We start from the raw sequence: 17010 nt of genomic DNA, 5'->3' as shown, positions 1-17010 counted from the left end.
CAAGAAGCAGTGCGGCTCTCGACCTTCACCGAGTCCGTAGGGGAGTTGCAGCGATGAGACAAGATCGTAACTACCAAATTGGATATCACGAAAAAGATATCACACCATGGGACAGAAAAGTTTGAATACATTGGCCATGCTGTCAATCCAGCATTACTTCTGCTGCGTTCAAAACAACTGGGAACTGGGAAATCTCAGACCTCAGTGAGTTCAAGACAACTGGGAACTCGGATAAAACTAGCTGACTGTTTCTTTTTTATTTTATACATTTGCTAAAATTTCAAAAAACCTGTTTTTGCTTTGTCATTATAGGGTATTGTGTGTAGATTAATGAGGGGAAAATGTATTTAATCCATTTTAGAATAAGGGTGTAATGTACATGGCAGTAAATGTAAATCCTTAAATGTCTTGTGATACAAAATAAATGTAAATAGTATCCACGTTTCCATCCACAGTTTTTATGCAAGCAAAGTCATACCATATAAAAAAAATCACGACAGCTGTGATGGAAACAGGAAGTTTTAGTATAATTTCTATAAATGCTGACAGATAATTTGTTCGTTCGACATGGTGGGTATTTTTGTGTCTTTAAAATTAATTATGCTATTTGGTGGAAACATGCTCAACAGGCCAGTTTTGGGCCAGTCTGTGTCTCTCTTGATCAGTCTCTCTACTGCTCCTCCCACCATCTTCCACACTGAGATGCCTCCTCATGACGATACAGAGGAAACAGTCAGTGAGAGGGCTCAGGTACACCAGGGAACTGGTGATCACAGAGGACAGGTCCCTAACTGGGTCTGACATTGGGGGGGTATGGGCCTCAAGGGAATAGTACAGGTTCCTGATGCTGAACAAGAGGAAGAGGAGTGTATAAATGACCAGGACCAGACCAAGAGCTCCCAGAATCCTCCTCTTCCTCTCTGCTCCCTTGAGAGTCATGCTCCTGGAGAGGGCCCTTCGAGTGACCATGAACAGCAATTCCAGGTAAGGGGCGGGTAACAGGGAGATGACAGAGAAAACGTCTGAGTTTCACGTGTGGATCAAGAATGTGTAATCAAAGGTGACAAAATCAGTGTGAGTGCCAAGAGGTTAAGAGAGACGAGGGTGGAGTTTTTGACTGAGCGTTGGAGGCGGTACCACATAGGACAGGCCACCACCATGTACTGTATCTCTCCAGGGAGATCAACAACATGGAGCCCAGGCTGGTGCAGAGCCCCAGGCATAGAAAGATCCTGAAGAGGCAGTGGGCCTTCACGAAAGCCAGACATGGTGACAAAGAACCTATTGAGAATGAAGACCTGCGTGATGGTGATCTGGAGAAGGTCTGAGAGAAGCAGGTTGATCAGGTAGACGGGAGCCACTTGGCCGGCTTTGACCAGACTGAACAGGGTATACCTTGCCAGGCAGACGTCAGGAAGTCCTATAAGGAATATAACTTAGTCCTCCACGATACCTATCATGTGTGTGTAGTAGGGTGGATCCAGACCACATGGAAAGGTGTTGTTAATGGCAGACATCTGATCACCGTTGAGTAGAATATGCCTTGACTGTTTTGCTAAAAAGTAGAAATAATGTATTTTAATGGTCATCTGAGATCCGTAGATTAGAGTCCTTTCTTGATAATGGAGTATTGATCAGCTTTTCTCTGTACGATCTATTAGGGCAAATGTCTTATACCAACCCCTCTACCATTCCCTGTAAGAAGTGAAATTTAAGTTAAAAAAACCTCAATTCTCCAACACTATTTAGTGATCCAGTTTTTGCTCAGCTGTTGCTTTACTGCAAACTATCTCCCATCTAAGGTAGGTAGAACTCCTTCCCTGTTGTCACACCCTGATCGGTTTCAACTGTCTTTGTGCTTGTCTCCACCCCCCTCCAGGTGTCACCCATCTTCCCCATTATCCCCTGAGCATTTAAACCTGTGTTCTCTGTCTGTTGCCAGTTCGTCTTGTCTTGTAAGGTCTTACCAGCATGTGGTCCCATTTTCCTGTTTCTCAAGTGTTTGTTTCCTAGTTTTACCCGGTTTTGACCATTTTGCCTGCCCTGGCCCGGAGTCTGCCTGCCGTCCTGTACCTGCCTGACTCTGACCTGATTACGAACCTCTGCCTGTCCTCGACCTGTCCTTTGCCCCGTGTTATAATAAATTATTGAGATTGTACAATCTGCCTCCTATGTCTGCATCTGGGTCATATCCTGAGTCGTGATACCTATATAACCCCTATAAGTTTCACTCTGACTTATATAGTTATGTGCTTACCTTGTCTCCCTGCGTCTATCAATATTAGTCACGCAGTCTCCTCTCTCTTTAGACAACATTTAGTTCTGAAGATTTGTATCCACATCCTGGCCAGAACTGCTGCATTCATGCAAGGTTCAGTGTTAGGGAAATACACAATATATATACAAAAGTATGTGGACACCCCTTCAAATTAGTGGATTAGAATATTTCAGCCAAACCCGTTGCTGACAGGTGTATAAAATCGAGCACACAGCCATGCAATCTCCATAGACAAACATTGGCAGACCTTACTGAAGAGCTCAGTGACTTTCAACATGGCACCGTCATAGGATGCCACCTTTCCAACAAGTCAGTTCGTCAAATTTGTACCCTGCTAGAGCTGCCCCGGTCAACTGTAAGTGCTGTTATTGTGAAGTGGAAACGTCTAGGAGCAATAGCGGTTCAGCCGCAAAGTGGTAGGACACACAAGAACGGGACCACTGAGTGCTGAAGCACTTAGAGTGTAAAAATCGTCTGTCCTCGGTTGCAACACTCACTACTGAGTTCCAAACTGCCTCTGGAAGCAACATGAGCACAAGAACAGTTTGTCAGGAAGTTCATTAAATGGGTTTCCATGGCCAAGCAGCCGCACACAAGCCTAACATCACCATGTGCAATGCCAAGTGTCGGCTGGAGTGGTGTAAAGCTCGCCGCCATTGGACTCTGGAGCAGTGGAAACACGTTCTCTGGAGTGATGAATCACGCTTCACCATCTGGCAGTCCGATGGAGTAATCTGGATTTGGCGGATGCCTGGAGAATGCAACCTGCCCGAATGCATAGTGTACTGTAAAGTTTGGTGGAGGAGGAATAATGGTCTGGGGCTGTTTTTCATGGTTTGGACTAGGCCCCTTAGTTCCAGTGAAGGGAAATCTTAACGCTACAGCATACAATGGCATTCTGTGCTTCCAACTTTGTGGCAACAGTTTGGGGAAGGCCCTTTCCTGTTTCAGCATGACAATGTCCCTGTGTACAAAGCGAGGTCCATACAGAAATGGTTTGTTGAGATCAGTATGGAAGAATTTGACTGGCCTGCACAGAGCCCTGACCTCAACCCCATCGAACACCTTTGGGATGAATTGGAACGCCGACTGCGAGCCAGGCCTAATTGCCCAACATCAGTGTCCGACCTTACTAATGCTCTTGTGGCTGAATGGAAGAAAGTTCCTGCAGCAAATGTTCCAAGATCTAGTGGAAAGCCTTCCCAGGGGAGTGGAGGCTGTTATAGCAGTAAAGGGGGACCAACTCCATATTAATGCACATGATTTTGGAATGAGATGTTCGACGAGCAGGTGACCACATACTTTTGGTCATGTAGTGTATGCCCGGGGGTCTGACATCACTCTGTCTGCTGCACTTCCTTCCTATTCATCTCTCTCAGCCAATAGGCTACCAGGTTAGATTTAGTTTTTCATATTCAATTTGTGTGTAGCGTAAAACATTGACACCAATTCACTCTTGTCAGCCTAACAAAATGATAACGTGTATAATGATGCCATAAAGCAGGAGCCATAAAACGGATGATGAGCATATGGAAATGAATAAACAAACAAAGCCTATATAATGACCGCATGCTCACCCCTACTGTTAAACATGTCACACCATGGCCACAAGGCACAGCTAAGCTGAGTGGTGAGCTTTGAAAAACAGCAGGGAGTCTCAGACTGTAGTTGGAAAGCGCCACAAATACTGTTACTTAGGGCAGCCGTCACGGACACACCCTCTCAATTTCAATTTCATTACAATTTAAGGGCTTTATTGGCATGGGAAACATATGTTTACATTGCCAAAGCAAGTTAAATAGATAATAAACACTTAGTGAAATACATTTAAAAAAATGTACAGTAAACATTACACTTCCAAAAGTTCCAAAAGAATAAAGACATTTCAAATGTCATATTATGTTTATATACCGTGTTGTAATGATGTGCAAATATTTCAAGTACAAAAGGGAAAATAAATAAACATAAATATAGGTTGTATTTACAATGGTGTTTGTTATTCGCTGGTTGCCATTTTCTTGTGGCAACAGGTCACAAATCTTGCTGCTGTGATTGCACACTGTGGTATTTCACCCAATAGATATGGGAGTTTATCAAAATTTGATTTGTTTCAAATTCTTTGTGGGTCTGTGTAATCTGAGGGAAATATGTCTCTCTAATATGGTTATACATTTGGCAGGAGGTTAGGAAGTGCAGCTCAGTTTCCACCTCATTTTGTGGGCAGTGTGCACATAGCCTGTCTTCTCTTGAGAGCCAGGTCTGCTGTCGGCAGCCTTTCTCAATAGCAAGGCTATGCTCACTGAGTCTGTACATAGTCAAAGATTTCCTTAATTTTGGGTTAGTCACAGTTTTCAGGTATTCTGCCACTGTGTACTCTCTGTTTAGGGCCAAATAGTATTCTAGTTTGCTCAGTTTTTTGTAAATTCTTTCCAATGTGTCAAGTAATTCTCTTTTTTTTCTCATGATTTGGTTGGGTCTAATTGTGTTGCTGTCCTGGGGCTCTGTTCGTGAAACAGCTTGCTTAGGGGGCTCTTCTCCAGGTTTATTTCTCTGTAGGTGATGGCTTTGTCATGGAAGGTTTGGGAATTGCTTTTAGGTGGTTGTAGTATGTAATCTTTCTCTCTCTCTCTGTCTCTCTCTGAGTGTGTGTGTTTCAGCTCTCATCCGAAAACCCAAGATAGGTAATATGGTAGTTGCCTACTGGAGAGTTGCTTTCAGTCCTACACTTCCTTCATAGTAGTGCAGGTGAAGGAAAGGACATAAGGAGAGGAATCCTCCTTAGAGTCTTGATATGTACCCTCGCTCTCTGAGTAGGTCATGTGACTATGTGCTGTGAGAGGTCAGTCCCTCTGCTTAAAGCAGACATTTTTATGGGATTAGCCGGTTTCTACACACACTGACAGCACTACACCCAACGATGGCCACACTGTGACAGACCTGGGACACAATCAGGTAAGGGGAATCTATACTGTTTTGTGGACCTTTGAACAATCTGAAAAAACACACAAGAAAGACATATCAGAATGTGTATAGGACAGTTGTAAACAAGATAGGAAGAGCACATGTAGACAGGCAGGCGGGCAGGGAGGATGATGTCTTGATCCCGCCATAGCAACAGGCAGGGATTGGGATGCGCTATAGGTACAAGGTTCAGGTCAAGCAGTGTTGCAACTCCTCCGTAGCATGAGAATAAACTCAATGATGCCGATTATACCAGTTAACTAGAGAAGAAGTAGTCATGTCTGACACTTAAGACAATGGGAAGATCTTGAGGTGTTCTAATAATATTGGACAATGGCCGAAAACCTTATAAACAGGCTTAATGGTTGATAAGTAGGAAGATAAATAGAGGAGTTGGCGCCGGTGAAGTGGACTGACCTAGCCCTATTCCTAAAACCTAATTCCTAGTTTTTACATAAGTGACTTTGGCGTGAACTATGAGTAAACAGTGTCACTTACCAGTGTTGGGGAGTAGTGAACTACATGTAGTTCAACTGCTAATTTAACTACATTTTGCAGTAGCTTGGTGGTAGTTGAACTAAATTCAGATTTAGGGAGTGTTTTCATTAGTTCATTACTTTCTTTTACCATCTAGTGATGTATCTAGCTGCTGGAACTACACGCTATGTTGGCAAAAATAAAATATGGTTAACTAGGCAATAATTACACATTGTGTTAAAATATGACCCCAAAGTAATATGTTCTTGCAATTTGTCGTCTATAACCTTTCAGATTTTTAACGAAGTAGTTTGGATGTAGCGAACTACTTTTTCAAAGTTAACTTTAGTGAAGTAAACTATATATATATTTTTTTTTATAAAGGCTAGCTTTAGTGTAGCTTAACTTCTTCCAGTTTGAAGTAATTGGATGCTTGGTAAACTACATCTTTAGAGTAGCTTCCCCAACACTAACTCAGTGACCACTGTACTGTAAACCTGACCCCAGGACTCACAGCTTATAGCGGTCATGAAGTGGCTAGAAAATAAGACGTTGGGCATTAAGACTGGGAATTAAAGATGATTTCAACTGCTCATTACTTGGACAAATTGACAATGATTTTGAGATTATTTCGATTTTCTTTTGTGCAAAGGTGCCTTTTCTCTTTTTGTGTTCCCTGGTGACAAAATCGGTTGCCATGGCGTCCCTGGAGGAAGAGTTGACCTGTTTCGTTGTGCCGCGAAGTCTTCAGCCAGGCCCAGTCCCTGCTGTGTGGCCACAGCTTCTGCCCGGCCTGCGTACGGGACACCTGGGGGCACAGGAAGGCTGGGGTCAGGGGTCGCTTCACCTGCGCACAGTGCCAGGAGGAACAAAGGGTGGTGGTGTGTGACTGCTGCCCACCTGTGGGGGAAAAGAACCAGGTGGGGACCACCGTGGCGGTGAAGACCTGCCTGCGCTGTGAGGTGTCTCTGTGTGCAGAGCACCTGCAGCCCCACCTGGAGCGGCCCGCCTTCAAGACACACCTGCTGGTGGAACCCCTGGTAGATCTGTCTCACCGGAGGTGTCCCGCCCACAAGGAGATGTTCCTCTACTACTGTGCAGACGAGCGGGTGTACGTGTGTTCAGAGTGCCTATTGGAAGGTGGCCATGCACAGCACCGCATTAAAGGACTGAGGAAGGTGGAGGAGGACCTCAAGGTCAGTAAACAACCTGTAGTTCCCTACAGCTGGTGTTATAGTGTGGCTATAACAGTTCTAAATCCGTGTGTTTCCACAGGTCATCCTCAAGAGCCTTCTCCAGAAAGCAGATGAAAAGCTGAATGAAGGTGAACGGATCCTCCAAGAGCACCAGAACACTGGCCTCACTATAACAGTGAGTAACCACACACATGCTTATAGCGGTCCATCAATTTCCTGTTCATGCTTATATTAATCTATCCAAGCTTCTATTCTGCCTGAAAGCTGAGTCCTGTTATGACCTTAAAAATCTATAGTGATGGTTGTTGTCCCCCTGCAGGACATGTCTGTGGCAAATGACTCCCAGGTGGAACGTATGGGTGTACACCTGCAGCTGCAGGTGGAGAGGCTAGTGCTGGCCCTGAGGGAGAGCACCTTGAGGGAGAGGCAGAAGGTCATGGAGCACCTGCAGAACGACTGCAGCATGGTGAGGGTGGACCTGAGTAAGACCCAGGACATTCACCACTACCTGGCATCCTTGCTGGAGGAGACAGACCCCTTCCTGCTCATCTGGGTGAGATGTTTATTATTAACCCTTTTACCAGGTACTAAGATGACTAGAGAGAGGAGAGGGTTTGAAGGAGCCAATTGGAATCTGGGGATGATTTGGATACCATGGAAGTAAAAGCAAACAGGATGGATATTCCGCCAGGGTAGTGGAGTTTAGAGCCTACTTTTTGGACAAGTGGCATTGTGTCATTAGTGACCACGCAAGAGTTAGGACCTCAGTATTGCAATAAAACAATACATATCCAACTTCACAGTAACCATTTCAGGCAGTTAATGTCTGTGCGTTAGACACAACCTCTGAGTATCCTCAAACAAACCAAATTGATCAAAGCCATCCTCTCAAATCATTTGATGGCATAGGTCACTATTCTGGTAATCATTCTGAATCTGAACATTCACTTCTGTACTGTACTGCCATGTTTTAACCACCTATTTATTTACAGGACAGCATATGTTGTACACTGCATAACAGAGGATTTCAACTAATCTGTTTACCTCCCTGTCCATCTGGGGGTGATCCACAGTGCCATTCATGCAGGATTTGTACTATGGCATTGAAGGCTTTCTGCTTTTATTGATTAGCCGTCAATGAATGTCTCTTTTTTAAAGATAGTACATTTGAATAACTTTATTAACAGTTTTGTGTTATTGTCTTATAACCATGAATAACGGTGAATTACAGTGCGTCGGAAAGTATTCAGACCCCTTGACCTTTTCCACATTTTGTTACATTACAGCCTTATTCTAAAATTGATTAAATTGTCAATCTACACACAATACCCCATAATGACAAAGCAAAAACTGTTTTTTTGAATTTTTAGCAAATGTATAAAAAAAAAATCTATTGAAATATAACATTTACATAAGTATTCAGACCGTTTCCTCATAACTTTGTTGAAGCACCTTTGGCAGCGATTACAGCCTTGAGTATTCTTGGGTATGACGCTACAAGTTTGGCACAACAGTATTTGGGGAGTTTCTCCCATTCTTCTCTACAGATCCTCTCAAGCTCTGTCAGGTTGGATTGGGAACTTCGATGCACAGCTATTTTCAGGTCTCTCCAGAGATGTTCGATCAGGTTCAAGTCCGTGCTCTGGCTGGGCCACTCAAGGACATTCAGAGACTTTTCCCAAAGCCAATCCTGTGTTGTCTTGGCTGTGTGCTTAGGGTCGTTGTCCTGTTGGAAGGTAAACCTTCACCCCAGTCTAAAGTCCTGAGTGCTCTGGAGCAGATTTTCATCAAAGATCTCTCTGTACTTTGCTCCATTCATATTTCCCTTGATCCTGACTAGTCTCCCAGTACCTGCTGCTGAAAAACATCCCCACAGTATGATGCTGCCACCACCATGCTTCACCGTAGGGATGGTGCCAGGTTTCCTTCAGACGTGACGCTTGGTATTCAGTCCAAAGAGTTCAATCTTGGTTTCATCAGACCAGAGTATCTTGTTTCTCAAGGTCTGAGAGTCTTTTAGGTGCCTTTTGACAAACTCCAAGCGGGCTGTTATGTGCCTTTTACTGAGGAGTGGCTTCCATCTGGCCACTACCATAAGGCCTGATTGGTGGAGTGCTGCAGAGATGGTTGTCCTTCTGGAAGGTTCTCCCATCTCCAGAGAGGAACCATCGTGACCATCGGGTTCTTGGCCGGGTGACCAGCTCTAGGAAGAGTCTTGGTGGTTCCAAACTTCTTCCATTTAAGAATGATGGAGGCCACTGTGTTCTTGGGGACCTTCAATGCTGCAGTAATGTTTTGGTACCCTTCCCCAGATCTGTGCCTTGACACAATCCTTTCTCGGAGCTCTACGGACAATTCCTTCGACCTCATGGCTTGGTTTTTACTCTGACATGCACTGTCAACTGTGGGACCTTATATGGACAGATGTTTGCCTTTCCAAATCATGTCCAATCAATTGAATTTACCACAGATGGACTCCAATCAAGTTGTAGAAACATCTCAAGGATGATCAATGGAAACAGGGTGAACCTGAGCTCAATTTCAAGTCTCATAGCAAAGGGTCTGAATACTTACTTTTTTTATTTTTTATAAATTGGCAAAAATCTCTAACAACCTGTTTTTGCTTTGAGTTTTTTTTCTTTCTCAATTTTAAAATAAGGCTGAAACGTAACAAAATGTGGAAAAAGTCAAGTGGTCTGAATACTTTTCCGAATGCACTGTATAATTATTATTACAGTCTTATAACAGTCCTTGGCTCCTTTTCTTTGTTCTGTCCACAGGCATTTCATTCTGATGACTCAAGGTAAATAAGGAATAGGCATTCATTAGTATGATATTGTTTGTGTCTGTTTGTGTGTTTGCGCGCTTGTATATGTGTGTATGTTTGAGTATAACATGATTTGTGTCTAACCTGCTACCTGCTGTGCTCTATAACAGGCTGCTTGTGGACCTGAACTGCCCCCTGTTCACCCCTGACCCTGTCAACCTGGACAGGAAGTACATTGTGGAGGACATTGAGAGCAAGCACAGACAGTTCATCACCGAGACGCTGCACTGTCTCACCGAACTCAAGAGAGAGCTCTGTGAGTGCACAGGCTGAACCTTCAACCCTTATATCTGAGATGGGATGAATTCAGGTTTATTCATTCATATTTACTTTCTCTCTGTGCTTTCTGTCTCTTTCTCTATTTCTATAGCGACAAGTCCGTTGACTCTGGACACTAACTCCGCCCATCCTCTCCTGAGCATTTCTGATGGCCTCCAGTCAGCCATGCGGGTCAAACACCGCCTTCCCTGTGCCACTCACCCCGACCGCTTCGATCACTGGGCTCAAGTCCTGACCGTCCAGACATTCTCCTCTGGAACCCATTACTGGGAGCTGGAGGCAGAAGGCTTCTGGGACATTGCGGTGTCCTACCGGAGCATCGGGCGGAAGGGGAAGGTGGGCAATGCCTTTGGAATTAACAAGGTACATTGTCATCACTCTTCTTCCCCTTGTTCTTCGTCATGTGGTCTTTAATAATAGCAAGAACTGTGGTAATAAGACTAACATGACATGTTAGTTGTCATCTCTGTAAACTGATCTGGAAGTTGATCGATAGCTAGCTTTCCATCCAATTGGCGACCGATTTTCATTGAAATGGTCACATCCTGATCTGTTTCACTTGTCTTTGTGCTTGTCTCAACCCCCCTCCAGGTGTCGCTCATCTTCCCCATAATCCCCAGTGTATTTATACCTGTGTTCTCTGTTTGTCTATTGCCAGTTCGTCTTGTCAAGCTTACCAGTGTGTTTTTCCGTGCCCCTGTTTTCCTAGTCTCTGTTTTCTAGCCCTCCCGGTTCCGACCTGTTCTACCTGCCCTGACACTGAGCCCGCCTGCCTGACCATTCAGCCTGCCCTGACCTCGAGCCTGCCTGCCCCCCTGTACCTTTTGGACTCTGACCTGGTTAATGAACTTCTGCCTGTACTCGACCTGCCTATTGCCTGCCCCTTGTATTTTAATAAATATCAGAGACTCGAACCATCTGCCTCCTGTGTCTGCATCTGGGTCTCGCCCTGTGTCGTTATAGTACGAACTGGCCATGACTGACCCAGCAGACTCGGACCGGCTCTGTAACGCTGTCTCCCTGCAGGGAGGCACCATTGAAAAACATGAGGAGCTACTTCAGAGCCTTATGGAAGGTCTCCATACGCTGTCGGGACGCCATGACCAGGGTTTCAAAATGTTACTAGAGCAATTCCATGGACCATCTATCAGGCAGCATGCCACAACGGAGACCTCCCGGACGCTCAGTAATTCCCCTGCCAGTGATGATTTTGTACAGCCTACCCCGCCTTCCCGAGAACCCCGATTACGTCAAGAACCCCGTAGTGTGGCAGACTATGCAGTAGTCTTTCACACGTTAGCCGCCGAGAGTGCCTGCAACCCGGAGTCTCTGTTTAATACCTTTCTTCATGGATTATCCAAGGACATTAAAGACGACCTCGCAGCTCGGGAGTTACTCCTGGACCTCGACTCGCTCATAGCCTTAACAATAAGGATTGATGGACGTCTATGGGAGCGCAGGAGGGAGAGGTCTGTTTTCAGCCCCATTCGTTCGTCCACGGCTGCCTGCTCGCCCCCGAAGAACCTCGGGAGTCCGCGACGCCTGCATTTTCGAGAGGATCTGAAGTCACCCGAGTCCCGTCGGGATCATCGAGAATGAGCGACTCGTTTTCTACAGTGCTTACACAACGGGGCAGATCTAGATTGTCGCCTAAGAAATGACTACAGAGGCTTAACTCCAACAGTTGCCTGTATTGTGGTGCTACAGGGCATTACAGTACCAGTAAAAGACCAGACTCATCAGCTAGGTAAGAGTACCATGGTGGGCCATACTGGGAGTTTTCTAACACATTACTCGTACTCTCTTCTGTGTTATCCTGCTGTGGGGGACTGGCCTAAATCTCTCCGGGTGCTCATTGACTCTGGAGCTGATTAGAGTTTTATGAACACTACTCTGATATTGGAGCTGGGTATCTCCACACAACCCCTCGCCGTTCCCATGGATGCCAGAGCACAGGACGGAAACACCATAGGCAGGGTCACTCATAGTACGGTGCCCGTTAACCTGCGTGTGTCGGGCAATCACAGTGAGTCAATACAACTTCTTCTCATTGAATCTCCCAATGTTCCTGTTGTTTCGGGATTTTCATGGCTCCAGAGGCACAACCCCGTTATTGACTGGACCACTAGTTCTATCCTGGGTTGGAGCCCGTTCTGCCACACATTGCCTGAAGGCGGCACATCCTACCCCGGAACGTCCTTCTGCAGGCTCTAGTAAAGCCTCAGATTTCTCAGCTGTTCCTGCGGAATACCAGGACCTCCTGGAGGTGTTCAGCAAGACTAGTGCCACCTCCCTCCCTCTGCATTATCCCTACGATTGCGCTATTGATCTCCTCCCGGGCACAACACCGCCTCGTGGGCGGCTATATTCCCTGTCTGGCCCTGAGACCATGGCCATGAAGGAGTACATTGAGGACTCTCTGGCTGCTGGGAGCATTCAACCTTCTGCCTCCCCTGCTGGCGAAGGGTTCTTCTTTGTGGAAAAAAAGGACAAGACCCTGTGTCCATATATCGACTACCGGGGCCTCAATGACGTCAAGGTGAAGATTCGTTACCCTCTACCACTCCTCTCCCTGGCCCGGGCCCGGGCCCGGCTAGCCAAATGTTTGTGCCTGATTCGGCCCAAGCTCAGGTCCTGGAATGGGCTCATTCCTCCAAGCCCACCTGCCATCCCGGCTCCCATCGAACTCTGGCCTTCATCCGACAACACTTCTGGTAGCCCACTATGGTTCCTGACGTCTCAGCCTTCGTCGCTGCATGCACGGTGTGTGCTCAGAATAAGACTCCGTGGGAAGCTCCGGCTGGCCTCCTTCAGCCACTCCCTGTTCCATCGCCCCTGGTCCCATATATCCTTGGATTTTGTCACTGGGCTTCCTCCGTCTGATGGCAACATCACTATCCTGACAGTAGTGGATAGGTTCTCTAAAGCTGCCAATTTCATCCCTCTCCCTAAGTTACCTCCAGCCAAGGAGAAGGCCCAGCTCATGGTGCAGCACGTCTTCCGAATCCATGGACTCCCTGTTGACATCATCTCTGATCGTGATCCTCAATTCTCGTCCCGATTCTGGAAGGCGTTCTGCACCCTTATTGGGTCGTCGGCCAGCCTGTCCTGCGGGTTTCATCCCCAGTGAAACGGCCAGTCGGAGCATGCAAATCAAGACCTGGAGACTGTGCTTAGGTACCTCGTCTCAACCAACCCCACCACCTGGAGGCGGCAACTTTTATGGGTGGAGTATGCCCGGAACACTCTTCCCTGCTCGGCCACTGGGCTTTCGCCCTTTGGGATATCAGGCCCCGCTCTTCCCAGAGCAAGAAGAAGAGGCCAACATACCCTCAGCCCAGATGTTCGTCCGCCGCTGTCGGCGTACCTGGAAGAGAGCTCGGTCTGCTCTTCTCAAGGCCACCGCCAGGTATCATCGACAGCCGATCACCACTGGACTCCGGCTCCCCGCTATCGTCTTGGACAGAGGGTATGGTTGTCTATGCGGGACCTGCCCCTCAGGTGGACCCCCCGTCCTAATCTTTCCTGAAAAAAGTTTGCTTAATATGTGCCTTGCACGTCGGTTCCCGAGTGGCGCAAGGCACTGCATCTCAGTGTAAGAGGCGTCACTACAGACACCCTGGTTTGAATCCAGGCTGCATCACAACCGGCCGTGATTGGGAGTCCCATAGGGCGGCGCACAATTGGCCCAGCGTCATCCGGGTTTGGCCGGTGTAGGCCGTCATTGGAAAATAAGAATTTGTTCTTAACTGACTTGCCTAGTTAAATAACTTTTTTTTTAAACAGCTTGCAGTGGTGTGCGGATAGGCTGGTTTACATGATGAGATTATTATGGATAAGAGTGAGAATATTTTTGGGGTCAAACGGCAGTCATGTATCGATCATCATGTTGCCAGAATAAGACCCTCAATATTTATTTGAAAGGAGCATCAAGCTTATCCCCTTGCCCTTTCACCACCCTGTGAAGTTCATCATAATGTATTTAATGTGTAGCCTAATAAAATGCATGGTTTCCCGAGTCATAGTGGGAGGACCACCACCATATCATAGTGTGACTCTATGTTTACTTCCATATGATGGTTAGGGGAGAACCGGGATGAGCTGGAGCTAGAGAGACCATATTTCACAACAAACAATTTATACATGTCCTCTACCATTAGCTGCTGTAATTTTATTTCTATGGTAAAAGAGTTTAAATTAAATAGACGGAAAACAGAACTGCATCAACGTTACTTTTGTACCTGCCGGTGGGGCTGGAGTAACACAGCCTTGGGATGGCAGTAACAGCTTGTGAGAAATGCACAATAACTGTCTTCTCTTATCTCTCTTTCTGGTTTGTAATGCTTGTTACTTTCAACAAATTCACTATCAGCCATCATTTCATGTTTGTGTCAATTTGAATATTTAATGCTATAATGAAAACGATCCATGCGTCAACATCGCAATGTTGATCAAACCACTACATTTTGCGTTACAATATTATTCAGACTAAAAGGGATCACATAAAAGCTATATTAAATCAAAATTTTCTTATTGCACGTGGTTGGAGATTTTTTTCTCACAATTTCAAATGATAATTCCTACTTAGCCCTACCAAAATGTTTTTTTTAATTGATGCTTGAAATTGATGCTTCATTAAATAGTACTCACAAAACACCAGTCTCAACGTCAACAGTGAAGAGGTGACTCCGGGATGCTGGCCTTTTAGGCAGAGTTGCAAAGAAAAAGCCATATCTCAGACTGGCCAATAAAAAGAGGAACTCTGCCTAGAAGGCCAGCATCCCGGAGTCGCCTCTTCACTGTTGACATTGAGACTGGTGTTTTGCAGGTACTATTTAATGAAGCTGACAGTTGAGGACTTGTGAGGTGTCTGTTTCTCAAACTAGACACTCAAATGTACTTGTCCTCTTGCTCAGTTGTGCACCGGGGCCTCCCACTCTTCTTTCTATTCTGGTTAGAGCCAGTATGCGCTGTTCTGTGAAAGCTGTAGTACACAGCCCTGTATGAGATCTTCATTTTCTTGCCAATTTCTCGCATGGAATAGCCTTCATTTCTCAGAACAAGTTTAGACTGACGAATTTCAGAAGAAAGTCCTTTGTTTCTGGCCATTTTGAGCCTGTAATCAAACCCACAAATGCTGATGCTCCAGATACTCAACTAGTCTAAAGGCGGCCAGATGTATTGCTTCTTAAATCAGCACAAAGTTTTCATCTGTGCTAACATAATTGCAAAAGGGTTTTCTAATGATCAATTAGCCTTTTAAAATGATAAACTTGGATTAGCTAACACAACGTGCCATTGCAACACAAGAGTGATGATTGCTGATAATAATGGGCCTCTGTATGCCTATGTAGAAATTCAATAAAAAAATCTGCCGTTTCCAGCTACAATAGTCATTTACAACATTAACAACGTCTACACTGTATTTCTGATCAATTTGATGTTATTTGAATGGACAAAAAAAATGTGCTTTTCTTTCAAAAACAAGGACATTTCTAAGTGACCCCAAACTCTTGAACGGTAATGTATATATGTATTTTTTATATGATATGACTTTACTCCAGGGGCATAGGCACCCCCTGGGGAGCCAGGCCCACCCAATCAGATTGAGGAAAATCTGCTCTTCTACTTGTGTTCCAAATGGGACATTATTTGTCGTTTACCTAAATACCGTCAGATAGAATTCATAGCAAGCAGTGCACTGGGTTAGCCAGATTTGATGAACAGATGACCTGGAATGACATATGTAACTGAAAGCCACACCACCCAATAAGTTAGGAATATGACTGCATTGAGGCATATGTCACTGTGCTTCTATGGCTATAGGCACCATGCAATTACCTATTTCATTTGTTAATTTAGCAAACAACACAGCTCATAATCCAGTGCCTTCATCACAGTCATCATACCCATATTTTAGTTTTAATTAGCTTTAAAAAAAAAAGCTAACTTTTCTCTCTACACCATGGCAAAATGTGTAGAATAGCATGAGATTAGCTATAAAACTGCACATTTCTCTCCTTGCCCCATGGCAAAGAAAAATTCACCCCCATTTCACGAGAAACAAATGGTGATAAAAATGAAATGGTTGGTTTTCTATACTGACTGCTAGATGATGGATGATGTTTTGACTTGCAGATGTCTTGGAGCTTGACACAGCAGCATGATAGAAAGCTGGCCGCCTGGCACAACCGCAGGAAGACACGCATCTCCAGTCGAATGTCGGGCACCCGTGTTGGCGTGGCCCTGGACTATGGCGCCGGCACCATCACCTTCTCCGAGGTGGGGCCATCTAACACCCTGACCCACCTGCACAACTTCACCACCTCCTTCAGCCAGCCCGTGTGCCTGGGCTTTGGCCTCTACAAAGCTGAGCTCCATAGCAGAATCTCCATAGTGAGGGTGTGAGAGATCATCAGGAACCAGAGAATTAGAATGGGGTGGGAGCTCAAGGATAGAGACTTTGCGGGAGGTTTCCTTCTGGAACATCTCCCAGGACCTCATGAGGGATTGGACGATGAACAATAGAGCTTGTTTGAGCATGACGAATGGTAAGACTACATTCTTACAGAGCTCAGGACTCAAAGTACTATGAACTATGACTTTGAATCAATAAGGAATGGATGTGTATGTCCTACTTTTGTCACAGTTTGGGGGAATTTGAAAGACCCAAGCAACTTGGACCCAAGGGAGTTTTAATCAAATACATCCAAACTACAGGACAATATTCTAAAGAAAATGTAACATTCAGTGGATAGTTCTAGATTCTTGTGATGTAACATAGCTATGTTTGCTGTTTGTTTAGACTATTTTTTATGCATATAATAATCAAAATTGGGTTCTATGGGGCACTCATGTACCAAGCTAAATAACCCAAATAATGTTGAGAAAAAAAGAGATGGAAGGTGTGTGGACTGAACCATATTGTAGTATCGGTAACAAAATCATCAGGCATTAGAATCTTTCACAAAAGTGAAATTATGTAGGCCATT

At 45.2% G+C, this 17010-nt stretch overlaps 1 protein-coding gene across 2 annotated transcripts; it reads left to right on the top strand.

Moving 5' to 3' along the window:
• The first annotated feature begins 4893 nt into the window (after positions 1-4893).
• LOC106600299 (probable E3 ubiquitin-protein ligase TRIML2) lies at positions 4894-10951 on the top strand. 2 transcript variants are annotated; one of them, XM_014191606.2, is made up of 8 exons: positions 4894-5230; positions 6369-6912; positions 6992-7087; positions 7232-7465; positions 9693-9715; positions 9850-9995; positions 10110-10381; positions 10728-10951. In XM_014191606.2, exons 2-8 carry the CDS (start codon positions 6796-6798, stop codon positions 10773-10775), a joined length of 936 nt encoding a protein of 311 aa, XP_014047081.2. In that variant the 5' UTR covers positions 4894-5230; positions 6369-6795; the 3' UTR covers positions 10776-10951. The 2 variants fall into 2 exon arrangements, with proteins under 2 accessions (XP_014047081.2, XP_014047078.2); XM_014191603.2 differs by having other exon boundaries at positions 10110-10951.
• Positions 10952-17010: the final 6059 nt, after the last annotated feature.

Source organism: Salmo salar, chromosome ssa03 (assembly GCF_905237065.1).
Source record: "Salmo salar chromosome ssa03, Ssal_v3.1, whole genome shotgun sequence".
In the NCBI taxonomy this organism is placed as follows: Eukaryota; Metazoa; Chordata; class Actinopteri; order Salmoniformes; family Salmonidae; genus Salmo; species Salmo salar.
This window is presented reverse-complemented; position numbering and strand designations above follow the sequence as displayed.

Excerpts from the sequence above, each read along its gene's own strand:
- LOC106600299 (XM_014191603.2), top strand. The coding sequence starts at position 6,796 with ATGTTCCTCTACTACTGTGCAGACGAGCGGGTGTACGTGTGTTCAGAG. Across the intron at positions 9,716-9,849 it reads TTTCATTCTGATGACTCAAG|GCTGCTTGTGGACCTGAACT; the intron begins GTAAATAAGGAA and ends GCTCTATAACAG. Across the intron at positions 9,996-10,109 it reads CGAACTCAAGAGAGAGCTCT|CGACAAGTCCGTTGACTCTG; the intron begins GTGAGTGCACAG and ends CTATTTCTATAG.